This window comes from Aythya ferina, assembly GCF_964211825.1.
Source record: "Aythya ferina genome assembly, chromosome: 8".
Taxonomy (NCBI): domain Eukaryota; kingdom Metazoa; phylum Chordata; class Aves; order Anseriformes; family Anatidae; genus Aythya; species Aythya ferina.
Genome location: NC_140304.1, coordinates 12,908,278 through 12,934,209, shown reverse-complemented (window position 1 = coordinate 12,934,209; position 25,932 = coordinate 12,908,278). Strand labels below are relative to the sequence as shown.

General features: G+C 44.6%; 1 protein-coding gene across 3 annotated transcripts; it reads left to right on the top strand.

The window, feature by feature from the left end:
• Positions 1 to 1,036: 1,036 nt before the first annotated feature.
• Positions 1,037 to 22,858, top strand: FAM20B (FAM20B glycosaminoglycan xylosylkinase). 3 transcript variants are annotated; one of them, XM_084527258.1, is made up of 8 exons: positions 1,037 to 1,102; positions 7,350 to 7,879; positions 10,549 to 10,635; positions 12,966 to 13,075; positions 15,305 to 15,476; positions 17,999 to 18,190; positions 20,311 to 20,370; positions 22,110 to 22,858. In XM_084527258.1, the coding sequence occupies exons 2-8, from the start codon at positions 7,503 to 7,505 to the stop codon at positions 22,339 to 22,341; spliced, it is 1,230 nt and encodes a 409-aa protein (XP_084383384.1). In that variant the 5' UTR covers positions 1,037 to 1,102; positions 7,350 to 7,502; the 3' UTR covers positions 22,342 to 22,858. The 3 variants fall into 3 exon arrangements, with proteins under 3 accessions (XP_084383384.1, XP_084383386.1, XP_084383385.1); XM_084527259.1 differs by lacking the exon at positions 1,037 to 1,102 and adding an exon at positions 1,333 to 1,493; XM_084527260.1 differs by lacking the exon at positions 10,549 to 10,635.
• The last annotated feature ends 3,074 nt before the right edge of the window (positions 22,859 to 25,932 follow it).

Sequence of the window (25,932 nt, the reverse complement as noted above, 5' to 3'; positions counted from 1 at the left end):
CTTTCTCCTCGGAGCGTGCAGAGCTTTTCCGGGATCAGATGGAATTATTTAACAGCCTTGCTGGCCTCCTTCCCACACCAGCCCCAGCTCTGGAGGCCATCCTTGACCTGCTCTTCCCCACTCGGGCCCCAGACGTTCAGATTGTGTTGGCAGCCCAGGTTCTGCCAGCTCTTGGTCCTCCTGGGGTCGCGGAGCTGTGCTGCCTCCAGCTCCACCAGATGTGGGCCTGTCAGCGCTGTCCCCATCCCGCCATCAGCTCCTCGCCTCACCCCTAACCCTACTCCTTGGCCACTTCGGCCTTCAGCATTTCTGTCTCTCCAGCCAGGCACTGGGCGCTGCAATATTGATGTGCTAATGAATAATGAAAGCCCGAATCGTGGCGGGGCTTAAAATTTTAATTTGCTGAGGAGGTAGCAGGGCTGCAGCCTGCAGCGATGGAACCGCTCCTGCGTGTGCGTGGGTGAACAGTGCCCGGGGGGCGTCTGTGGGGGCGCTTGGACACTCGGGGCAGGGAGCCGTAAATGGGCTCCGTGGTTTTTCAAAGGTTGTTCCTAAAACTTGTTTTTTTTTGTGGTGTTTTATTTATTTATTTATTTTGAAAAACAAAAGGTTTTAATTCCTCAGCTTAAGCAGGGGCGGAGTCCTGGAAGAAAACGTTGTGTTGTGTAACGTAACGTGACGCCCTGCAGCCCTATAAATGCTGTGGGGTGCCCGTTATACCCCCTCCCCCCAGCCCCTATAGGGCATCCTGTGGGGCTCAGGGGCCTCCGGGCACGATAGGGTTAACCCCTTTCCCCTTCCTCACCCCCCCTCCCGTCAGCCGGCCGCAGGTGGGCGCTCCCTCGGCCGCTGCCATTGGCGGAGGGCGGAGCGGGCCGCCCTCCGCCGGCCTATCAACGGCCGCGCCGCCTCCCCTCGGCCAAGCCGACGGCGGGCGGCCGATTGGGCGGCGGGCTGTGCGCGGGAGGCGGGGCGGCCGCCTATTGGCGGCGGGGCGGGGCCGGGCCGGCGGGCGGCACCATGTTGGGGGGCCGGCGGGGGGGGAGGGGGCCGCGGCGGCGGCGGCGGTGGCGGCGGGCATGGAGCGGGGCCGCCGGGAGGGGTGAGTGCGGCCGGGGCTGGGTCGGGAGGGGAGGGGCCCTGAGGGGCCGCTGCCTGCGTGGCTCGGCGGCACCTGGGGGCGGGGGGGCCGTTAGGGCCGTTACAGCCGTTACGGCCGTTGGGCCCCCCGCGGGCGGCCCCAGCTGAGGCGCGGTGCGGGCCCGGTGCCGCCGCCCCGCCTCGGGCCCCTCCGGGCAGGGCAGGGCCGGGCCGGGCCGGGCAGGGCGCCTCGCCTCGCCTCGCCTCGCCTCGCCCTGCCGGGAGGCAGCGCCGCCCCTCGCTGCCCGCCTCGGCCGCTCGGTGCCGGCTGCCTCTTCCTCACCGGGGCAGAACCGGGCTGGCCCCGCTGCCAGCTTCCAGCCAGCGCGTAAAAACGGCCCCGGTGCTCCCAGGTGCGTCTGAAATGAGCCGGCGGCTCCAAAAGCTTCCCAGGGCAAAGTGCGGTTATATAAACTTTGTTTCCATACAAACCCTGCTTGAAGGGAAGTTTTTCTGCGAGGAGGATTGATGCAGCCTGGTTTCCTGTGGCCTTGCTTGCCACGTCCTACCGCGGCAATTCGTGCCTGCCTGCCCCCAGCCCCCACAGCCCCCCTCTCCCCAGGACTGCTCCCCGTGTCCCCGCCTGCCCCCTCCTCATTGCACAGCCAGCTCCGTCTGGGGGTGGGCAGTGTTTGCCAAGTGGCCGGCCAGCTGCTGGACAGCTCGAGGAGATGCCCTGGGTTGCCCTTGGCTCCTTGAGTTTTCTGTTCTCTACCTGTTGGGTGTTTCCATAAAGCTCGAGGAGGTGATCCTCTGAGAAACGTGGCAGAAATTTAGGTGATGGGTTCTCAAGTTGCTAAGGAACATAGTGCGAGCGAGGTAGACAGGTGAAGAAAATGATTTTGTTTCTCTCAGTACAGGAATATCTCAGGCAGTCACTGGTGTTCACAGCTACAGGCGTGGATAACATGGGTTAAAGTGCTCGTGATCTTTCTTACTTTATCTGTAATCTCTTGGTCATGCAGAGATGCAGTTGTGCACGGAAAACTCAAGCATAGGCTGTCACTAAGATTTTGCCTATAGGTAGTGTGGGTTTTAACAGAAAAAGCAGGCAAGTAAATGCACACGAAGCCTTGTGCACTGGGTTACTAAACTAGTCCACAAAGCAGCGTACAGAGAGTAGAAGTGACAGAATGAGTCTGATGGATCTACGCAAAGCTCTGTGGGAGCCAGGCTGTGAAGACTGAAATATCGAGGCTTATGCAGGGAGAGAAAGCAGGAGCTGTGAGGGAGCTGGCCAGAGAGGGGAGGGGAGGAAGACTGATCGATCTGGTGAGGCTGAAGTAGGCTTTGGGAAGAGGAAAATGTCACTGCTCTCTACGCCGTTTCTTCAAGGCATTTTCTGAGACATATTGGAGAACTTTTGAAGACCTTTTCATAGGAGATCCTAAAGGGCATAGGTGTGGTTAGGAAGAAAAAACATGAGTATAAATAAAAGTTAGAGCATACTTAACCATATTTATATCAGGTTGTCATTGCTTGAACTATGATTTCTTGTGTCCTAGCGCTGACAGAGCAAACTTTTGCCCCCACTCAGACCTTTTCTGTCAATTGGAGCTCAACAAAATCCATTTGTGTTGCATGCGAGTCTTTTTGAGATGGCAGCTCAGCTGGTCCTCTGCTAATGTTGTGGGCTGCTGACAGTAACAGGTTTTGCTGCTGTTTGTAGCAGGCAAGTTTCATGCTGCTTTTTGACCTGGGAGTAAAGTGTTGTGCTGTTGGTACTCGGTGCCAGGGGGCGTGCTTTCATTCAGGTGCTTGTCCGCACAGTGACCCCACCGTGATATTTAGACGATGCTGGTGTTTGGGTATTGATTTGGGAGATGAGTTACTTGCTGAGAATACACACCTGATTGTAATGAGATACAAAACTGATCAGGAAATAGCCTGACAAGATGGTGAAAATCAAAAAACTTTTTGGGGGCAAACCCGGCAGTTGACCGCACTGTGGAAAAGCTGGCATGGTTGTTTATTTCTGTTTTATTTTCCTAGCTGATCAGAAGTAGGGTAAGATGGCAGAGAGGAAGGTGTTTTTTTCCCCCGTTCTTTTTGTGACGTGGAAGTAGAGTTTGGGAGATGCAGCAACAAACTCTTTGGATTCTGTTCTCTGTTCAGTAATGGTAGCTGGAGATAGTGCTAAGCAGAATCTCGAAAAAAAAAAAAGTACTGAAACCTCACCACTGTTAGAGTTAACCTGGGCTTGGTAAGGGATCAGTGTGGCTGCCCTATATGGGGAGAAGGGTGTGGGTACTGGGGCTGTAGGTATTGGGGTTGCTCTGTTGGGTTGTTCACTCTGGTTGGAGGCTTAAAAATTGTTTGGCTTCTAGGAACTTTGGCTGTTCCTTCCCTGGTGCTTTTTTGTTTCAAGAACATCTAGCATCGTTTCATACGCCCGCTGCTCCTGTGGCCGTGATGTAGAACTGACTGGCTACTCGGCCCCTTTGCTCCTTGGCAAAGTGGGGGCATCCTTGCCTTGTCCTCTCACCTCTCTCCATTTCTGGAACTATTTCCTTTCTGAGTCTCCTTCGAGCTTATTGCTGTCCCTTATTTTGTCATTGTCCTGGGCTCTTTCTGTCCTTTGCTCTGTGGAGTTCTACTCTTACCCTATTTCCCCCTTTAACATTTTTTTTTTTTTTCTTACTTGTTATTTCATTTATTTCTGTGGCCACCCTTTCCACCTCTGTCCTTGTTTCAGGACCAGCTTCATCCTTCCTGAGCTTTCATAATCCTCCTTGCCAATCCATCGTGACAAACGCTTGTGCTTTGCTTTGGAAAGAAATTAAATTGTCCTTTTGGAAGAAATTAATTTCTTTCAAAACCGCATCAATATTTTCTTACAGCACCCGGGTGCTGTCACTCTTAACCGCCTTGAATTTGAAACAATAAAGCTGAAGTTCTTGCTCTCCGTGGTGAACTTCTTCGCGCAGGGATTGATTTTTGTTGGCTCGCTCTGTGCAGCAGCGAGCATAATGCTGGCACCTCCCGGGTACCGTGCAGGCTCTGCAGCTCGTGTGTGAAATCGATTGCGTAGCAACCTCAGGGGGGGGGTGTTTGGGGGGGGGGAAAGCAGCTGAGGGACTCACCTTGGCAGCTGTCAGCGAGGAGTGGGATGGGGCTCAGGTGGGATGTAAGGGGTGGTTGTATGACGTGGGGAGAGGCGTTTGCTGAGGACTGGTCATTCAGTGACGGGAATTACTGAAACGTCTTAGAGCAAATATTGAATTTCTTTTGCTGACTTCTGTCTCCATTGTTGGAGGCCTTCAGCCAAAATTAGTTTCAGAGCTGTCACAAAGAATAGGCTAAGTAAATGGCCTTTGATTTAAGTGGTGGCTCCGAGTTGTATCCTTCCCTCTCCCCCTGCCCCGAAGTACCCCTGGAGAAACTTAGCATTCCTGAAACGCAGTGTAGGAAAGTGGGTGCCCAGCTTGAGCTCCCAAGATAAGAAACGTTTCTGTCCAGTGCTTTAGGCAGCCAACCCTGGCTGTCAGGCTTTCTAAAGATGTGTGTGTATGCATCTCTCATAATAAGGAGTAATCCTGAAAGAAGCCGTGTTCTTCTGTGGGACTTCTGACAGACTTGGATGGATTTTAGAAATGAATGAAAGCAGATCCCAACAACCGCAGTGTTCATAATGATAGAATTACTAGTTATAAAGAAATAAATTATGATCAGAGGGAACAGTTGTAGCTTGATCTGCCTTCCTTTCTTAGATTTAAGAATATTATCATTATTTTGGGCTCTCTTGGGAAGATTTTTTTCTTTATTTCTAAAACATAGGGCTCTCGGGTCAGCTACATCTTCCTCGTCTGTGCCTCTCGTTGTCATGCTTGCAGTATGCAAATTGACATGCTGTGCGGAGAAATGCGGGCTGCCTACACAGAGCTGAGATGAACAATAATCTGTGTTAATTACCGTATAAACGTCTGGTTTGTTGTCTTTCACTGTTGGTACAAGTGCTTGTTTTCCAGTAGATTAAAGTTAATACCTCATGGTTACCTCAGGACCACAGTGCTCAGTTAAAGCCTTCTTTCACCCTATTCACTACCCTTTAGAGGGTTTTTATGTTGCTGCAAGTGGTTGCTCTTAACGTTAACCCCTTTGTTCGCGTTTCACTTTTAACTCATTGCTGTGAGACTTTCACTTTCTTCCCTGCCTCTGTTGACAGGCCTTATAGAAAGTATTTAAGAGGCAAAATGTGTAGCTTGGGAAAGGCCAAACTGCACAGAGCTGTCACCTAAAGGAGGGCAAAAAAAATAATCCGGTGGTAAACTGGGCAAAGAGCCACCCTCTCGCAGCTTTGGAGGCTGTCACCTGTACGTTGGCTCGTGCTCAGCTTGGTGGCTCTGCTGGAAAAGGTCACTGTGAAAATAAGAGCTGACAGCTGGTCACAGCATTTCCTCGTCCCTGTTGGTGGGCTTTTTGTAACGGGGTTGCTAACGGATGGCTCAGCCACTCACCTTTGTTGTGCTGGGGTTTCGGCTGCACGTTAGGCTGCCAGCAGCACTGGGCATGGATGGAGCATGGGACCACCCCGCGGGTGGCGGTGCTGACAGCAGTGCCGTTCCGTACCTAGGACGGCTCTGTCACCACTTACTGCCTCATCTCCTGTTAGGAGATGAGATTTGAGAGCTGCTCTCCTTGGGTTGGCTTAAAACTGGCAGAAGGAGGCGGTCGGTGGTTAGATGGGTGTGCAGCCTGGCTCACCGAACTGCCTCGCAGTATGAAAGCTGGCAGTGACACACGGGGAGCTGGGGGAGCCCCACCGCTGGCAGGGAGGGTGGGGCTGCCTACTGCAAATTTGTTTAAGGTGCATGAAGTCATTCTTGGGCTCGCGTGTGGTTTTATACCGGTATCCTTACACCATGGCAAGCCTGCTTCTGCGCTGATGACTTGCTCAAAGTCAAAGGGTGCACCTCAGCGTTTGGCACAGCCTCCGTCTTCAGTGGAGGTGCAGCTCTGCAGTGCGTGCAGGTCCTCAGCACCTTTGCACCCATTAAGACCTGTGTGAGCAGGGCACGATGTCCATGCAGGTGCTTCAGCACGGCTTCTTCAGCCGGCTGTCATCTGTGTCTGGTTGGCAGCTCATGGTCTCGCTGTCCTTTGGTTGCTGCTGGTAAATGAACTTAGCCTGCATGGCTTGTTTTTCCAGTGACATGATTAATAATGACTGGTTTATACGCTTATTGTTAAATCGCGTGAGAAAGCTTTTCTATATTAGTCCTACCACGGCTCAGGGTGCCATTTGGGGTTTGCTTGATTAGCATAGCTTGGGCAAAGAGAAATCTCTCTTGGCTCTGGGTGCTCCTCAGAGATGTGCCATAGTGTCTGTTTCTACTTGGTTTTTAACTACTGTTGTTGATAGTGTGGAGATAATTCCTGTCCTCATAACTGAAATAAAGTTGTTTAACTCAGTGTTATGTTGTCCTTACATGGTAAAACTTTACAGGCAAAGACTTGTTGAGGGGTGGGGCACGTCTTGCAGCCCAAGGTAAATATAGAAGCACATGTGGCTTTAACTGTGTTTTGGGTGATGTTTCTGGGACTACGGTGCTAGCGTTTTGTGTTTTTTCCTGTTAATTTGTTGTTGAGGTTACAGACACTTTATGTATTTTTTGTGGTTGCTGGTTTTACAGTTGACTGCCTGAGATGCAGAGTTAACCACAAGAAAGTGAAGATGTCACTTTTTTTTTTTTTTTTTTTTTTTTTTGAGAATGGAGAAAAGAGGAGTAAATTACAGTGGTTGCAAATGAAATGCAATAAATTAAGTCCTTACAGCTTCAGGAACTAGGCAGTGAAACTGTTCTAGCTGCTTTATTAGTGTTAGAGAATCTACCTGGGACACCTCTCTTCAGCGGCGAACCTCGAGGAGACTGGAGGTCCTGGGTTCTTGTATTAATGGAGTTTGTGAAATTGGAGCCATTGACTTACACTATAATTCTCTGCAGAAGTCTCACCCGTTGTAGTTGCAGCTAGCAACATACGCTGTTGTGATTTTGGCTTCGTAGAGATGTTATCAGGCAATTTCCCCTTTCTTGTAGATTGCTTAAAGGCTACGGGGAGGCAGCAAAACACGTGGTTTAACTGAAACGCGTGGGCTTTAGGATACCAGTGTAGATAATCCAGACTTAATGTTCCAAGAACAGACTTGATTTTTCAGCTTGGTGGGATCTGTGGGAAGACAATTAAGTTTGTATTTTGTTTCCTTTTAGGAGTACCAGAAGATGCTTCAGTGGCCATCTCTCCCTTACAATGCAAGTTATGAATGAATTCATTAACTAACATCCCGCTCCTCACCCTGCTCTCCGATAGACTTCCTGGAACTCTTGGAAGCAAGAGTCAGGGGAGAAGGGTTGCAAGTCACCATGAAGCTAAAGCAGCGAGTCGTGCTCCTGGCCATCCTCCTTGTCATCTTCATCTTCACTAAAGTTTTCCTCATTGACAACTTGGACACCTCAGCTGCCAACCGGGAGGACCAGCGCGCCTTCCACCGCATGATGGCAAGCCTGCGCGTAGAGCTGGACCCTCGCCTCGACCACACGTTGCAGTCCCCCTGGGAGATTGCAGCCCAGTGGGTGGTGCCCCGGGAGGTGTATCCCGAGGAGACGCCCGAGCTAGGGGCTGTTATGCACGCCATGTCGACGAAGAAGATAATAAAAGCTGACGTGGGATACAAAGGGACCCAGCTGAAAGCTTTGCTAATACTTGAAGGAGGACAGAAGGTTGTCTTCAAACCCAAGAGGTAAATATTGCCTTCGGTGACTGGGTTAATAACAGCTTTATGTATTTCTTTGTCTCCACGTTGTCGCATTAACCCAAGTTACAAATTTGCACACAAACGGAAAGGTCATTCTGTTATTTGTGAGACAATACAGAGCCTTGCTGGTCCCCTGGTAACACTAGGTTGCTGTGCCAGCTGTCTGTCAGGCTGTACGGCTTGGTGCTTGCACCAGCCTTGCTACAGGTTAAAAGAATAATCACTGTGTTCAGTCCTCAGGGAGTGTTGGTTAAATCAACGTGTTTCTTAGCAGTATCTTCGCGATTCTGGAAGTGCCTGTTCTGGCAGCATGGAGACGAGTCTTGCCTACTCTTTCTCAATTAAAACTGCTAGGAGAGAACGCACTTCAAAAATGGGGAAGGAGAGAAAGCTCACAGTGCTCTTAGAAGTAGATCTGGATCTGGTGTAGCTACATGTAGGCTGTAAAAATGGCTTGGTAAGTTAGAACGAAAACTCATTTATCTCTTGTCTGGCAGTAGCAAGTACTGGAGGAGCAAAGTAAGAATGAGCAGGTAGGGATGTTTCCTTGGTAAGGCCTCTGTTTACAGTGATCTGAAGGGAAATTTGATGTGATTGGACATCTATGAAATCTTGAGCACATCTATAAAACTTTTTGAACTGTTCCCCTTTAGGGGAAAAGAAAGTAGGAGAAAAAGATGTAAAAAGGTGTTTTATGGGAGTGCATTGCAAATGTAAAGTGTTGTCCTCCCAGAATGAGTACATCTCTCTCCAAAGGATGTTGGACTGAGAAATTACAAAGTTTTTCTGACATGTTAACGAGTGATTAGAGGATGAGGAAAAACATCTGCCCTCCACTTCCTGAACTTGCACTCCTGTTTCTGTAAGATCTGTTACTGGCCTGGCTGGAGCTTCGCTGTGGGGCCAGGCAGCATTTAACTGTGTAAACCTTTCACACAGGAGCATTGGTGGTATGGCAGGCAGCTCATCCAATATGTGTCATAACAAGTTGTGGCACTTCCATAGCGCTTTCTGTTCAAGTAAGTGCTGTAAAGAGGTTCACCAAGCACTACGTTACGCTCCAATGTCCGTGCAGGCAATCCCTGACTATGCTCCATCAAGGACATGTGCTGCTGGAAATGTTTATAGGAGTGCTAGACAGTTTATAGGAGTGCCAGACAGTATGGCTGCAGCTGTCTGTTTGTGACTGCTGACTAGCTAGATGTGGAGGTAGAGTCTTTTTCTGTCATTGCAGGAGAGTCTGCTTAACTTTCAGCTTTTGACCTGAAAGGTGTATGAAAGCTGCTGTATTAAACAACCTTTTTGAGAGAGCTCACTGGCTGGAAAAGAATGGATTCTCTTGATTTGCCACCTTTGCCCTGGGAGGTGCTAGATGCCTATTGTGCATGGAAGCAAGAAGTTGATTGTGTTTTACTGATCAGTTTTAGCTCTGCAGCTTTCAAAAGGTGACCCTGCTTTCAAAAGCCTGCTGTAAGTACATGCAGAAGACCTGACTCTGAAGCTGTGTTCTTTTGGTAGCTATCTAATTTCAGAATTACTCAAAATCTAGCTTAAGATAATATGCTTAATGGTTGCTACCATTGTATGCCAGTGGGTTAGGTGAAATAAAGTACTTGTTTGGAGCTAAATTCAAATTTGGCATCTGTCAAATCTTCCTTCCAAAAACTACATAGCATCCAGCACTGGTTAGTGCTTTCTTGAGCTGCCCTGCAGAGGCTAACTGGTACTCAGACTGGTGAAATGTTGTCTGGCCCCAGAGATTTTCTCTGAACAAGTTTAAAACATCAAAGTAGAGCCCTGTGGCTTCACGTACGCTACTGCTGCTTCTGCTTGAACCCCAAGTCTGTTGAAAAATCATCCAGTTTACACAATTAGATTTATAGATGGAAATGAAAAATAGGTAATCTAATTTGGCCTTGCTTTGTGTGTTGCATTTCACTCATTTTCTCAGTATCTATAGTGGTGCTTTACACTTCTTAAGCAGTATCTAGACCTGATTCAGATGTCATGAACATCTGAAGTTTTTATTTGCCTCCACTATTTAATTAACATCTATTAAAAAAAAAAAAAAGCCTGACACTTCACCGTGGTATGCTGCTGCTGTTGTTGTAATGAGTGTCAATTTTTTACTTCTTGCTGTTGTGTCTTTTCTTTGCCAAAAGAAAGGGACTTTCTGTGTCTGTTATTCTCAGATTCACGCTTGCTGATCTTCTAACTACAAAAGATTGCATTTGACATTTCTGCCACAATATCAGATTGTATTTTCTTGTTAATCTACAATCTATTCTAACCCCCGAATCATTTGTAGAGTTGCTGCTTTCCAGTATAAATAGGCCCCTGTTCTGTAGCTGGGTCTGTGTTCTTTGTTCTTAGATGTGACTTGGCATATGGTTGAATTCGAACTCATTAGTTTGAATGGGCCCTGCTTCCCAGGCTCTTGAGACCACTGTAAATTTTTGACCTTGCCTCCTTATTTACTACTTCAGTAGTCTGTACACCATTTAATCTCACTAATTTCTCCCTCTCCGATAAGCAATCATTTTGAAAGTGACCCAGAGACCATTTAGCTTAGCAGTTATTGTACTTGTTTCTCTGAACAGGAAAACTGATGGAAATCCTGCCTGAATCACTTTTTTGATTTACTTCCATTACAGATATGCCAGGGATTATGTAGTAGAAGGAGAACCATATGCTGGCTATGACAGACACAACGCAGAAGTGGCAGCCTTTCACTTGGATAGGTATGCAACTATTGGACTACGTGGTTTTATTGTCTCTGGTAAACTCTTTCTCAGAGTGGGAGGAAAAGGAGTCCCTTGAAGAAAGCATCTCACATGTGAGATGTTTCTGACCTGCCAATATGTCACATTGAAGCCAAAAGTAAAAGTGATGTTTTTAATTTTTTGTGAAACTGCATTGCAAAGATCTGGCTAGCTTCTACCATTAAGGATTTTTGTGAGATACTTGGAAAGGAGAATAAGCACTGAAACCGCTGTAATAACATATTCGGAAGGAAGAGTGAGCCAAATTTTGTGCGAGAGTCTGAACTGCCAAATGTGATAGATTAATGTCCACTATGCTAAAAGTAAAGGTTAATGTCTAGACTTACAGTTCTAAATATGAATCGGTGCACCCTGGAGGAAAAGCAGCTATTTATCTATTAATTGTGTTCATGGGTATTGAGGTTGTGCTGTGGACCTGAGCTGGAGGTGAAATTACCAGGGAAAAAAAAAAGAATCCAAAGTTACAGTAGATACGAAGAACAGGATGGAAAATACCGAACACTGAGTATCGGTAGTTGTGAAATGTGGGTTAGAGATGCAGTTTCATCTTGAGTAATTGAGTGTAGTCTTGGTCTCCTCATTATAAGAGGATGACATGGGCACCTTGCAGAAGACTTCTGAAGACATTTAAAGATGTTAATTCTTAGATGAAGAGATGTAAATCCCTGTTCAAGGCAATAGGTAGGGACAAATAATACAGCGATTTACTTAAATTTAGTTTTAGTCTTCCCTTCTCGGTACATAAATAAGAGGCTCTTCACTGTGAGTAAATTTGTAGGTGGTTAAAGGTATGTTTGCTAATCCTAGGTCATCTGTGGAACTCATTGCACAGGTGATGGAAATTGGTTTGGTGATAACTAGTTGCATAATTCCCATCACAGTTGGTGCAGTCGTCAGGCAGCGGGCCAAAACCTGTGTGTGTGTTAAGACAAAAAAATTGTAGATGGAGCCAGATGTCTGTTACTCGTGTGTTTTCCAGAAAAATACAGACTGCAGTTTCCTTGAAAAAGCTGAGACCAAACGTTGTAAGACAGCAATTCAAAGCCCCATCCCAGTGTCCAACCCCTTCCTTCTCTTTCTTCCTTGTTATCTCTTTGGCTTTTTTTTTGGAGGCCTTTTCCTCTCTTTTTGTATATGTACCTCTATATTCTTCAAGAACATCTAGCAAAAACTACTTGCCCATATAACATACATGTACATTTGTTTTAATCGTGACCGTTGCATATTTTGGCCCAGAGTAGACTTGTTTCAAGAATGACCCGAATCATACTGTGTTTACCACCGGTGGGGAGGTTGTGCTACCCCAAATACTGGACTTTCAGCTGTGGGCCTGAAACTACAGGGACAGGTGTTCTGGATATGATTTCTGCATTTATCTATTTGTAACGCCTGCATTTTCTCAAACTGTGCATATCTGTACTGGCTGTGAGCTTTGTTTTCTTGCATACATGGTTTGTTAGGGTAGACATTTTATGGAGCCTTTCCTGAGAATTATTTTATACTTATGGGACCTGCTTGTTAAATAATGAAAAAAATTAAACAACCTTGTAGCTATTAAGGAATGACTCTGCCAGTATTGCTGTGGAATGGAGGTTGTCCCTTCAAAAAAGGGACCGAGAGTCCAAGATGCAAGGACTACCAAATGGGTATCAAGTGTACATTAAGATAGTTGGGTCTGTGGAAGACATGAGAGTAGCACCTGGATCTCGATTGCAAGTCTGATGATTATTCGTCCCACCTTTTTTTTCCAGGCACTTCTCAGACATGTGGTTTTATTCTACCGTTCTAAACTCCTAGATTGTTTACTTTCAAGCGCGATTGAATTGGGCTTATGCATAACATTTTATCAGATTGTAATTTCCACAAATTAGGAATGATCTTCCCAGGTGACCAGCCCAGAGGCCATATGGTTTCTGCTTGAGTCTGTTCACAAGATGTGATAGATACTTCTGGCATCAGGTCTGATTTCTCAGAGTTGGAACATGATTCATCCTGTGTTGCTCTGCTGCAAATAGTCTAATAAAGGAGTGCCACTGATGGCCTGTAAAGCAACTGAACACCCAGACACTTCAGAAAGAGGGGTTTATTTACTTGGCCTTGGAGAAGTGAGGAGGTTGCTGCAGCATTACAACTTTATTCCCTGGTCTCAAATCATCTTGATTTCACACAGTGGCACAGAGACAGTGTATTGTTAGGTTATTTTTAATTTAAAACTGCTGCCTGTGTTGCTAATTCTCATCCCTCCTCTTGTCATTTTGTTTGTTTGCATGTTTTTTACCCCAAATCAGAATTCTGGGTTTCCGACGAGCTCCGCTGGTGGTTGGCCGGTTTGTGAATCTACGTACAGAGATCAAACCAGTTGCCACAGAGCAGCTTCTGGGCACCTTCATGACTGTAGGTAAGTAGATTCCATGGATTGTGCAGCCCAGTAAAGAAAAATCTTTTTAATGGAAAAAAAAGAGCTGTGGGAATCTAACACAGTTAGAGAACAGTTAAGTATCAGACAGGAAGCTGGTAGGCCTCTTTCTGTGCCAAGAGAGATCCTAACGCTTGTATAACCCCAGCTGGTGGGGGAGGAGGACTTCTTTCTCCAAGTGATTTTTCATCTGTAATTTCTCTGTTCCAAAATGCTGCTGTTACAGATGAGTGGTTTTTTTTTTTTTTTTTGAGTAAAAATTGTATTTCTTTTGTCACAGGCTGTTAGAAATGTTTGTTACTAGGCCTGAAAGGAAAAGAATGGAGTTGTGTTTAATGCTGACACGGGTTATTTGGGATAATTTATAGAGCTGGTGCATTGGTTGGTGTTCAGTGGTGTTTGTGCCACGTCAGTCTGCTAAGCATCCATAACTGTGTCAGAACTTCCTTATGTTGTTTGCAGTCACAATGCTGGAAAGGGGACCGAATAGGAATTCCTAATGTGAGCTCCTACAAGGTGGTCATTAAGCACCAACAGAGGACTCAGCCTGCAGCCTTAAATCCTTCAGGCTTTTTATAAAATACCTGATAACCACTCTTTTTTTTTATAAATAAATAAATAAAATTAGAGATGATTTTTTCTTCAGAATTTAGAGATGATTCTTCATTACAGCTGATCTGTGTGATGTATGTGTCTGTATTTATTTCTGTATTACAAACACTGCTGGTAATCTCACCTTCTAAGCTTGCTTAATGCTTTCAATTATAAGGTTGAACTTTCAGAAGTGAGTAGCTTTGCCTTGCCAAACTTCTTGCGTTTAGATTGTGTGTCTGCTGCAGGCAGACTTTACTTTTTCTCATTTCAGCCAAAGTAACTAAGCAGTTTTCTAGCACAAATGCTGACTTGAAAAGTACGGCTCCAAAACTTTTTCATTGCCTCCCCTTAGGTTCCTTGGAACCCCTTGTTCTACAGAGCATAAACCAAATACATGGTCAGAACTGTGACAATTGCACTGGGGGGGAATCTCTTGTCAACCCAAATTTGATTCTTCTTCTGAAGTTTTGAAGGAAAGATCGTTCATGAATGCTCAGTACAGATTTGCTAGAGCTCTGGCTAGAATCTCAGATGCTAGACTTACTGTAAGCCATTCATAGGAAGCGAGGCTTGCAGGGTTGTCCATGCAAATTGAGATCTGGTGGGCTGCAAGTTCGGTACTGTAAGTGATCATCTGCTTGATGTCCTCCAGCTGTCCAAGTGGGATGCTAAGAGCACAAGAGCCAGTTCTGGATGGGGGACTGCAAAGGAGTGCTGGCTGATGTGATGCGGATGATTGCGATGAGAGATTGGGACCCACCGTGTAAGGATGGAAAGTGAGAAGCACATGTTGGTGTCTGGGGAGGATGTTGGATGTAGAGCTGGAGGAAAAAGGACGGGGAATAAGAGGTGTCGCAAGGAAGTGAGACATGGTTGAAGAATGTTTTGGAAGAACATCTGTGGGAATGGAACGGGAATTGACTTGGCAGGGGTCAGGCAAATACAGGTTAGGAGGATGTGGCAGAAAAGGTTAAGCTAAAGAAGTTAATCCAGACTACAAAGATTATTTTACCCTACAGGCTACATAGTACTTAACAGACTAAAGGCTGCTGGGCTTCATCATTTCTCTTCTGTCAGAAGACACCAGTGAAACTTCTGACAGAGCTGCATTCCTGGGTCCTAAGAATGTTGGCTTGTTTCTCCTGCTGGGTCAGCTCAAGTAGCTGAATTGTGTGGCAAGTGTTACGGCTCCAACTTTGTGTTCTGCTTAATCTTTTTTTCAGTTGTCTCTTCACAGTCAACTTTTTCAAAAAAGTGTGAAATCTGACCAGGGCGTTAAACAAGCAGTGCTAAGGTTGCAGAGTCGAGGTCCAGAGGATTAGGAAGGGATCACAAAAAACTTGGTGATCGTGCAGTGTTGTTTTTATCATGCTGAGAGATAATACAGCAGAAAATATAAATACTCTCACCTTGAAGTATTAGTCTTTAATGTTGTTTTGAATGAATGGAGGATGTCTGTCTAATCCCTTTTGAGCCTTCCTCTCTTAGAGAGAGGAAGCATGAGGTCAAGTGCAGTGAAATGCTGTTGCAGGGAAGGCTCTGCTGCAGCAGCATGCTCCTGAGTTTCAGTTGTCATCCCTCAAATTAAGTTCTACTCTATTTTTATTTCTTTTTAAGGAAATAATACTTGCTTCTATGGAAAGTGCTACTATTGTCGGGAAACAGAACCAGCTTGTGCAGATGGGGACATCATGGAGGGGTCAGTGACTCTGTGGCTACCAGATGTCTGGCCTCTTCAGAAGCATCGGCACCCTTGGGGTAGGACTTACCGTGAAGGCAAACTTGCCAGGTATGAGATCGTGACAGGGTTAATCTTTGTACATGATGACCTGTACTAGAATTGTCCTCACAGTATAGTGGCTAATTTAAAGGAGCAAGTCTTCTCTAAACCCAGAGTTTGACAACAGCTTTCTTGATACAACAGTAGAAGTCAAAAAATCTAGTGTGTGATTTAAATGAAAATGAGCAAGAAAGAAATCTTCATTGTTTTCCACAATACTAAGACCTGTCCTCCTTTTCCTTGCCTGGTACATTAACTCCACCATAATTCACTCCAAACTCTGAAAATGTAAGATTCCTGTGCTGCTAAACCTCCTTTTGATACCATCAGTGCTTGGGGACCACGCATCTGAAGAATGCTTTTGTAGGAGGGTACACGTGGGATCTAGGGTCTTGTACAAAGACGTAGCATGTCAGAATGTTTGGGTTGGAGATGTTTTTGTCATTACCAGAGCAAATGGTTTGGACCTTAGTAATTTTTTCCAAATTTGTATCCTGGACAAGTGATTAGAAAGAGATTTTTAGTCTTTGATCTAAGATTTCTGTTGATTTCCAGTAATGTAATCGTTCTTAGTTTCATCCAAAAGCTTCATTGAATTATTTTAGAGCATTAAATGTATAGCTTGATTTTTGAGCAGCAGACGTTATCTCCTTTTCAGCAGGTCAGAAACAGCTGAATTTAGAACATGGTCAGTGTTCTAAAAAAAAAAAATCAAACTGACTGAATTTTGTGGAGGTGTGTTCTTTTTTTTTTTTTTTTTTTTTTGAAGGACTGTTTTTCATTGTACACTGCCTGCTTATGTAGGAGTTTACCCTGATACCTACGCTGACTTGATTGACATACATTGTATTTTAAACTTATGCTCAGATGGGATTGCATGGTCCTGTTTTGTACCTTAGTGTGTTGCACTTCTGACTTCTATGGCATCAGGAGAATTAAAAGGTCTAGATGCCTTGCTCTCCTTTTTCTGTGTCAGATAATCATGGAAAAATAACTGTAGGCATTTTCCTCCCAGTCTCGCTACTTCTACTCTGCCCTGAGTTGGCCTTTAGAACATAAATCATCTAGTGTCATTAGTCTACGTAATTTTTAATGGAAATGTGATAGATAAAATTCCTCACCTTTGAAGTCTTAGGCTAATGTGATATTAAGGATCAGAAATAAATGTCAGAGAAAGATCTGTCTTGAAAGACTGAATGAAAAATGAGAAGAGCACATAGTATATCTGAAAAATTGTTCCAAGAATATTAAGTACTGATCTAAAGTAAAATAAGAGAAAGAAAAACAGTAGAGGGAGAGAGAGATATAGCATAAAGGAAGTGTATCAAGTACGAGGAAGAGCACATTCTGAGACTTCTGCCTTGTGGGTTCGTGCTCTAAGTTAAATGCAGGTTTGACCTGGATGCAAAAGAAAGGGGAAACTAGAGATTTGTTAACCAAAACACTGAGAAGATAAAATTTTGCCATTCTGATTTGGATAACTGGAGGAAAGATGGGATATTGGAGCTCGGAGTCCAGATCTCTAGAAGATGAGGTGGGGCATGTGACAGTTCTAGTAGTTAAGTTCTTATCTTTTCTCTGCTTTTATTACTGTGTGTGATTTTGAGCATATCAGTGAGTTTCTCCAGCTTTTATTTCCTCTATTTCTCTTTCCAATTCACAGATGGTTTAAGGCATTTCCAAGTTAACTGCTATTTTGCAGAGGATTGTTTCAGTCCTTACATGGAAGATGTTATAGAAGTACTTGTTATTTAAGTAGACAGATGGAAAGGATATACGCCAAAGATCTGGCTGATTTGGTGGTGGTGGTGAATAGCTTTGAAAACTGTAAAGAAGAAAATGAGAAAAATTTAAAATCCTAGCTTTGGAGAATTGAGACATGACATCTATGTTGTAAGACTGCAGGTACATGCATAGGCTATGTGTATAAGAAGAGGAAAGAAAAGAGAAGCTTGAAATCTTGCCAGTGGAGAAGAAGGTGAGAGACTCCAAAAGGAAAATGGGGAGGAAAGAAGCAACTGTGAGTGGAAGAGAATGAACACGTGGGGCACTTAGGCCAGTGGAAGACATTAGTAACCACAATGAGGTTATTTACAGTAGGCAGAAAAAAAGGATCAGAGGGTTGCTGGAAAGCAAGACTGGTGGCAGCTGATCAAGGCAGTAGAAATAGACATGATACTCAAAGTCCTTAGTTAGAAAATGAGGGGAGAAGAGTCACAATGGACATCTTGCAGTGAGGCAGCCCAACCACGGCTGCCTCGTGAGCAGGAATTAAGCAAACTCTGACCTTCTCTGCTGGAAGATGGTGTGTAACCTTGTACTAAAACTATAGCTCCATACCCTAGGGTGTTAATACAGGTTTTACTCTTCTAATAAAACATTTTTGTCTAGCTCTTTCTTTTTTATAGAGCCTTGATTGCTGCATTTAACTTTTCTTTAAGCACTGATAGCTGAGTAGAGGTACTACTTTAAGTACTTGTGGTGTGAGTGTTCCTTGAAGATTTGGTTTGGTTTCTCTTGGTGGCTTGCAGGTGGGAGTATGATGAAAGCTATTGTGATGCTGTGAAGAAGACTTCACCTTACGACTCGGGTCCCCGTCTGCTTGATATCATTGACACCGCAATATTTGACTATTTGATTGGGAACGCCGACCGGCATCACTACGAGAGTTTTCAGGATGATGAAGGAGCCAGTATGCTCATCCTTCTGGATAACGCCAAAAGGTGAGGCAAAGGGAAATCCTGGTGGCCAGGCCTCGGGAGGGATGAGGGCACACATTATCTGCTCTGTCTCTGTTTTCTTTCTTTCTGTCACTTACTTTTCCATTAGTACATTTTTGCTAAAAATCCAAAGCTTTCCCTCTTATTAGGAATTACTCACCAAACATTAGGGGCTTTCAAGGGCTGTTGTACTTCCTCCGTGGTCTAGATACATAGCTGTGCCTGCTTTGGGCTAAGTCTTCATCAAAGTAAAGAAACTTCCAAATTAGGCCAATACAATTTGTTTATCAAAAGCAGCTTTTAAAGGTTTGTCTCTCCTCCTACCACGGATCTGCCCCAGAGTTGTACTCATTTAAGTGGTAGAAGATGATAAATTTCTAGGATTTACTATCTCCTAGCGAGTATTAGTGAGTGTCATAGTACAAATAGATACCTTCAAGATGTCATTCTGAATGATTTGGCATTCTGTGCCTTCTGGATGTGTCTACTACAGCAATAAAAGTATAAAAGTTTAAAGTAGAGAGAGAATTGATGGTAAGAGCAAAATACGACAATGTGAGTGTACTAGGTGCTTACTGCTGGGATCCACCAGCCACTGAAGTCTGGTAATATCTGTGATAGATGAGGAAAAAACATAGAAGTGTGATAAGGCGATGAGTAATGCTATTTTTTGCAGAACCACGCACTTGAAAATACTTAAGGGACTTTGTAAATAATTTTAGATGGAAAACAGTAAATATTGTCATAAAAAAATGAAACACGTAGTAACTGGCAGGAACTGATGAGAAGTCCTTTTTGAGGTCAACTTTTGTTGTCAGATGAGGCAATCGCGGACAAAAGGACTGACTGGGTGAAGAACTCACTGAGAGCAGCCCTGCAGAGAAGGACTTGGGGGTTGTGGTAGAATAAAAAAGCTCAACGTGAGCCAGCAGGGTGCACTTGCAGCCCAGAAGGGCAACTGTGTCCTGGGCTGCATCACCAGAGGGGTGGGCAACAGGGGAGGAGGGGATTGTGCCCCTCTACTCTGCCCTGGTGAGGCTCCACCAGGAGCCTTAAGGTCTGGGGCTCCCAGCACCAGAAGGATGTGGAGCTGTTAGAGGGGGTCCAGAGGAAGCCATAAGGATGATCAGAGGCTGGAGCACCTCTCCTGTGAAGAAAGGCTGAGAGAGCTGGGGCTGTTCAGCTTGAAGAAGAGAGGGCTCCAGGGTGACCTCATTGCAGCTTCTTAGTACTTAGAGGGGGCTTATAAAAAAGATGGAGAGTGACTTTTTGCTTAGGCAGACAAAGACAGGACAAGGAGCAACAGACTTAAACTAAAAGAGGGGAGATTTAAATTACATGTTAGGAGGAAATTCTTCACTCAGAGGGTGGTGAGGCACTGCAACAGGTTGCCCAGAGAAGTTGTGGATGTCCTGGAGGTGTTCAAGGCCAGGTTAGATGAGGCCCTGAGCAACCTGATGTAGTGGGTGGTGTCCCTGCCTATGGCAGGGGGTTGGAACTGGGTGATCCTTGAGGTCCCTTTCATCACAAGCCATTCTATGATTTTACAAAAACTGGCAAAAAAAAAAAAAAAAAAAAAGACATGTATGTAGTTGAAGGCTAAAATACTATGAAATTCTTTTGGCAGGCCTCCCTTAGAAAGTGTGATCATGAAGCGTTAAGCTTGATCACCTTGTATATTGAACCGTTGATCTAAACTTGGACATCTAAAATACTATAGGGCTAATGTTTCATTCATTCCCTGTCCAGCTGTGTCAGAAAGGCAAGACTCATGCTCTGTGTCCAGAATACCAATTACTGCTTTCCCCCCCTTTGCAAGATGAGCCCAATTTCCTAACTCCTCTGAAGTTTGTTTCCAAGGTGCCTTGGTCTGATAAAGAACTAGGTACACTGGTGTTGCTTCCATTTAGCTGGTACATTAACTGATGCTGTTGAGAGTTATATCTGTAATTGGTCATGGACTGTTTATGTTTTAATTTAAATGATTTAAGCTCTTGGAGCATTAAATTGCCTAGTATTGATTTTTGAATTCTTTACAAGTCTGTTGATGATGAGAACAACATTAAGTGTTCAACTGCTTCACTTTTTTTTTTTTTTTTTTTTTTTTCCATTTTGCTTTTCAGCTTTGGAAACCCTGCCCTGGATGAAAGAAGCATTCTAGCTCCTCTTTATCAGTGCTGCATGTAAGTGAAATTCAGGGATGCTGTTCACTCTGCTTATGAAATTTCTGTTCTTAGATTTGCAATACAATTAAGTTTGAAGCCTTCTGGCAACCTGAAAATACTAATTCAGGTACACAGTACTTTCTTTTTTTGAAGTACTGTGTGTGTTTGATGTACTGTCAGTGCTCAAGAAGCTCAGAAATACATTTTTATTAAGGTAGTAAATCAGATGGTAGACTAGAGGAAGTAGTCTCACCTCCAGGTCACTGGTCAAATCTATTCTGAGTCAGTATGACAGGTACGTTGCATCTGCAGCTGTCTCCATCCAGCTCCTGCTGAATAAAAGTTCACATCACGGTTTGAGTTCTCCCTGACAGAAGCTAAGGACTCTACGTGTCTGGCAACTTAACTACCTCCATTTCCAAGTGTTCCTTCTCAACTGGACTATAGCACTGCTCAGGGTGTGGCTTTCAAAGAGAGGTTTGTAGTTTTTTGCAGGATTTGGTTTTCATTTTGGCCTTGTGAGCTGTGGTTTTTGCTCATTTTATTTTTATTGCCTGCAAGCTGTTGATTTCTGTTTTCTGTGGCCCCTTTCTCACCAGGACCTTGCTACTTCTCATTAACAAGTAAATACAAATGCCAGGAAGAAAAGTACTGATAAATCTATTTCCTGCATCTGTTACTTCAAGATAACAGACTCCTTTAAACCTTCCAAAATAAGCATCTAGCTGAGAGTTCCTTGAGCCTGTCCTTGGAGGGTTCTGACTCATGAACTCCTCAGCCTGGAAAAAAGCCTGGGAAACCTGGGAACTCTGAAGAAAGTCTGAGTTCTTGCCCCCCTGCTTGCTCCAAGCAAGGCTCTATGTATGCTACAGTACACCTGACCTACATTTTGCAACGTTTTTGCAGAATCCACATGGAGAACAATTAAATTAATTGATTTTTAATTTCTTTAGTTTTCCTGTATTAATTTTGAATGCATTTTTAATTTCCTGTTTTGTGAGGATCTTTTGGAGTCTTCCTCATCTACATTCTCCCAAATGTAACCAGAAGAGATGTTTATGTAATGGACTTTGCAGTTCTCTGCTTTTCAGATATCCTTTCTTTGTGATACCAGGCACACTTCATATAAGAAGTCATAAGTTTCAACTATTGGTTTATTACAATACTTGCTTTCATTGCTTGTTTCTCTTGCTTTCATTGCTTGTTTCTCTTGCTTTCATTGCTTGTTTCTTTGGAGGCCCTCAAAAGCAAGGAGTTTAGTGCTTCTAAAACACAAAAATTGGAGGGCAAATCCTAAGAGACTTCACAGAAAAGACTACTTGGATATGCTAACATGACAAAGTTAATGGCAATTGAAGCAGAAAGATCACTGACATGTTCACTTTCTGTGGAAGTTCAGTTGAGTGACTTGTGTCTGTTGTGATTAGCTGTTGGTCAGTTACACTCTTCCTGAGGTAAGGTGAGTTCTGTTTTTGCATTAACAGACAGTTTATTTTCTTTCTGTTCTGAACTTTGTTCAGAATGCCTCAGGGCTAAAGAAGTTCCTTGCTAGGAGCTGAAAGTGTTTCTATATAACATAAGAATTATGCTGTGGTTATAACTGGTCCCCATCTCTCCCCAAACCATTTTTGTGATAAACTCCTTTCGATTTAGATAAAGTCACGATGTTACAGGCTCCTTCCAGAGGCTGGCTTTTGGCATTGCTGACAGGACTATAGCCGAGTGGTGGTATGATGATGTTTGTTTTTCTTCTGCAGCATCCGGGTTTCTACCTGGAACAGACTCAATTACCTGAAGAATGGAGTACTGAAGTCTGCCTTAAAAACTGCCATGTCGCATGACCCCATCTCACCAGTGCTTTCTGACCCTCATCTGGATGCCCTAGACCAGCGGCTTCTCAGCATTCTGGCTACAGTGAAGCAGTGCACAGACCAGTTTGGGCCAGATGTTGTGCTGGTGGAAGACAGGATGACACTGTCTCATTTGTAATTGTAGTGGAACGCAGATGAAACTCTTTTTTTAAAAAAAAAAAACAAAACAAAAAAAAGCGATAGAAAAACAGCACAATCAGTTCTGACAGGCTGTGGCCGCGATGGACTGAAATGAACAGGAAGCTTCCGAGCCAGAGAAACAGAGGTGACGCTGGCTTTTACCGTGGGCTGACAGCAGTGAGAGGTGGGAAGTTTGAGCCTCGGATGGCTCAGTACCTGTAGTGGCATCTTGGCCATCGCGGTGTGTCCATTGCCGGCAGTGGACGTTGCACTGGATGAAAATGGCTCCTGGTGTTGGTGGAAGCGCGTGGAATACAGACACTAAGTTGTGGACTTGTTCTAGAGGGGTGAAACAGAGGTGAACAGTACGGTCCTCTCCCCTTCTCTTCCCCACATACGGTTGTGTGAGTTTTGTCTGATTCAGGGTTGTATGTAATCAGCTGTGAGCTGGTTAGGCATTTTACTGCTTCTTTAGAGAATGAGGAAGTGGTGAATAAAATAATTACTAGACTGAAGAGTTGCGCCCCCACCCCAGGGGGTGGGATGTTCTTCTGAATGGCATTAGGGGTGGGAGAGGGGACCTCTGCTGCTCAGCTGCCCTCTCCTCGATAAAAAGCTGAGAAAGGGGGCTGCCTCACTTGTGATAAAGGTTCAGTGTTATCGCTGAAGTCCTATCAAAGATCTATCCACAGGGTTGAAGATTTAAAGGAGGACAGGGTGGTTATATAGCACTTGATAGTTAAGGGGTTAAAGTAAGTTTCCACATGTCCTGTCACTGTTTTCCATTAGTAGGGAACCTGGTCTGAGTTGAGGAACTCTCTTTGCAGTCCTGTGTCTGTGTTAACCAAATTTTTGTTATGTTGTAGCTGAGGAGGAGGACAGAATCTGTCCTTGGAAACAGGTTCCATTTAGCGAGGTCCTGCTGCTTACTGTATGCCCCTTTTTATTTGGAGACTCTGGACGTGTTGCTGGACTTCCCCAGTAACCAACAGCCGTGGACAAGGCCCTGAAGAGAGTGGAGAGAACCCTGAGCTGTGCTCTTTCCTCGTCATCTCCCACACAGAGAGCTTCATGCTGCTTGATGCTGCAGTCACAGCTCAGTGCTGCCGTTGTGTGGAATGCCAGCAGTTTTTCAGTCCAACCTTCTACCTGGCCTGTCTTGCAGCTGAGCTCTGAAGCTGTGAGCGTTTCCAGTAAGTTTTTCTGCCTTGCTGCTTCCTGCAACCCCCACTGGGATGCTCTGATGGATCTGGGTGTTCATCCTGGTGTCTTCTCTCTTAATGGTTTCGCCATAAGGCGAGGAAATGTCTGTGCAAGTTGGCCTTTTGGGGTAACCTCACAGCACTCATCTGTGCTAATCCTGTCATACTTCAGCACTGCATCAGTCTGCACTGCAGACAAGCTTGTGGCCGTGAAACTTGTCACATTTGTGGTAGGTCTGAATCTGTCTCCAGAAGGGGAAGCACTTTCTTCAGCAGGTTTCCAAATTTAAAGAGTTTACATCAATTTTCAGTTCACACAGTATGGTCCTTATAAGTAAGGGAACATATCGCTTCCCAAAGTGGTTATATCTTATTGAACTTGTGAGCCAGAGCAGCAAAACGTCAGTTTAAGCCCTTTTCCTTGACGTGTCTGTCAAAATCTTTCCACCTCTGCAGCAGTGTGGCAGGCAGACAAAATGAAGAGCTGTTTACTGGTGCTTGCAGCTGCTGCCATACCTGATCAAAGAGGTGTGAGTGAAAGAGGTTATTTTAAAATGTAGTTTTATTTCGTTGATGTCTTTTTGTCATTTTCTGAGCAGAATATCTTGAAAGTAGAATGCAGCTGTTCTCCTGAAATGGGCTTCTGTGTTCTTCTAGACGTCTTTTGGACTTGGCTACATCACAGATTCTCTCCACAGTCAGGACTGGAGCCAGAGTTATTTATTGGTGTTGCTAGTCAGGACCAATGTACAGACAGCTTTTTGGATACTGGTGTTAAACTGGTGCCTCTGTGGCTGTACTGGATAATATAACAGAAGCTTAAGAAGCCCTGGTCCTTTGTGCGTTTAGCCTGTGTGGATGGTGCCTGGTGGGTGCCCTTAGTGCAGCACCGAGTGCCCTGGGCTGACACATCGTGTAGCCCGCAGCCACATCTCACTGGCTGGGGGGTACTGTGAGTAGCAGGAGGTGAGTGAATGCTTCTGTTCTGAAGCAGAATAGGTCCACACTAAGCCATTTTGGCATAAACTTGTTTCCCAAAAAGTTCAAGGTGATTTACGTGAGAGGGGAGACTGAAGCACATGAGAGTGGCTTGAAGTATTTTTTTTTTTTTTTTCTCTGAGCAAAATCATGAGCACTTAATATTTTGGGAAGGCTGTGTGGAAATTTGAAGATCAGATTTGTGTTTCAGCACTGCTGATGATTCACATTTGACTCAGTAACAAATTCTAAAAAACCCTCTGTCTTTATGAAATGAAATTCATGTTCAAGGCTTATGCTTTGCTTGTTTAGGGGCTTCTAAGCTGAACCTTGCAGTCAGATCCGATCTGGGGATAAGTTTTCCTTCAGTATGAATGTCAAAGAATTAAAGTACTGTACTGGTTTAGTTGTAAACAAAGGGCATGAAGTCAAACATCATCATTTAGGAGGAAGCAGGAAATAGGTGCTTTTTTCCTTCTTTTTTTTGTTTTTATTTTGGTCATATTGACTCTTGTGGTCACTGGAGCTTGGTGTCCTGCAGCAGGAAAAAAGAATCAATTCCTCTCTTACCCAGAATCAGGAAGATCCAATTTTGGCATTGTAATCACTGGTGTTTTGGCAGAGATCATTGTTTCGCTTTAATATGGAACCCTGAGAAATTTCAAGTGAGTCGTAACCATTGCAAAGGAAATACGAAGCAACATCCAGATGCAAAACGGAGTCTGCTTGAACCTCTAAAAAATGTTTGTGAGGCAGGTGCTATGCTGTCTGTTGATGAGGTTTTCATGACACTTCTAATTCTTGTTCACTGTGCACACTGTAATTCGCTGGCTCCAGATGTTACAAAATGGTTATGTTGTGGATATTAGTAATATCAGAGCGCTTGAAGCACAGAAATCAAGAACTAATTAAAAAGAGAGCATCATCAGCCATCTGCTATTTACCTCCTCCTTCCAAAGGCAGCAGTCAGGCTGGAGGAAACACTGAAATCAGCTCCTCTTCCAGCAGCTAATGAACTGGAGTGTGTCTTGCCAAACAAACTTCAACTGCAAAATAATAATTTATTAAGAAGGTAATTTATTTGCTGCGGCAGCTGGAGCAAGATGCTTGAAACAGACACCCCTGTTGGAGCTGTCAGAGGATTGCCCCTGGGAGCAGCTGCACAAATGGAGGTTGCTAATAAGAAAATGGAATGCAATCATGACTTTCTACTTGTATCCCCCAGGGTCAAATCCCACATAAAGCAACATTGTGTGAATAAAGATTTTAATAAAGCAACGCTGATGGATTGTTTAAGTTTCTCTCCATGCCTTCCCCCTCTTCCCATTTCCTATATTTGAACGTTTGAAGCATTTTGCTACTGGTGTTTCCCGGTTATTCCTTCACTGGTGCTTACCGATGGCATTTAT

Excerpts from the sequence above, each read along its gene's own strand:
- FAM20B (XM_084527258.1), top strand. The coding sequence starts at position 7,503 with ATGAAGCTAAAGCAGCGAGTCGTGCTCCTGGCCATCCTCCTTGTCATC. Across the intron at positions 18,191-20,310 it reads CTTCTGGATAACGCCAAAAG|CTTTGGAAACCCTGCCCTGG; the intron begins GTGAGGCAAAGG and ends TTTGCTTTTCAG. Across the intron at positions 20,371-22,109 it reads CCTCTTTATCAGTGCTGCAT|CATCCGGGTTTCTACCTGGA; the intron begins GTAAGTGAAATT and ends TTTCTTCTGCAG.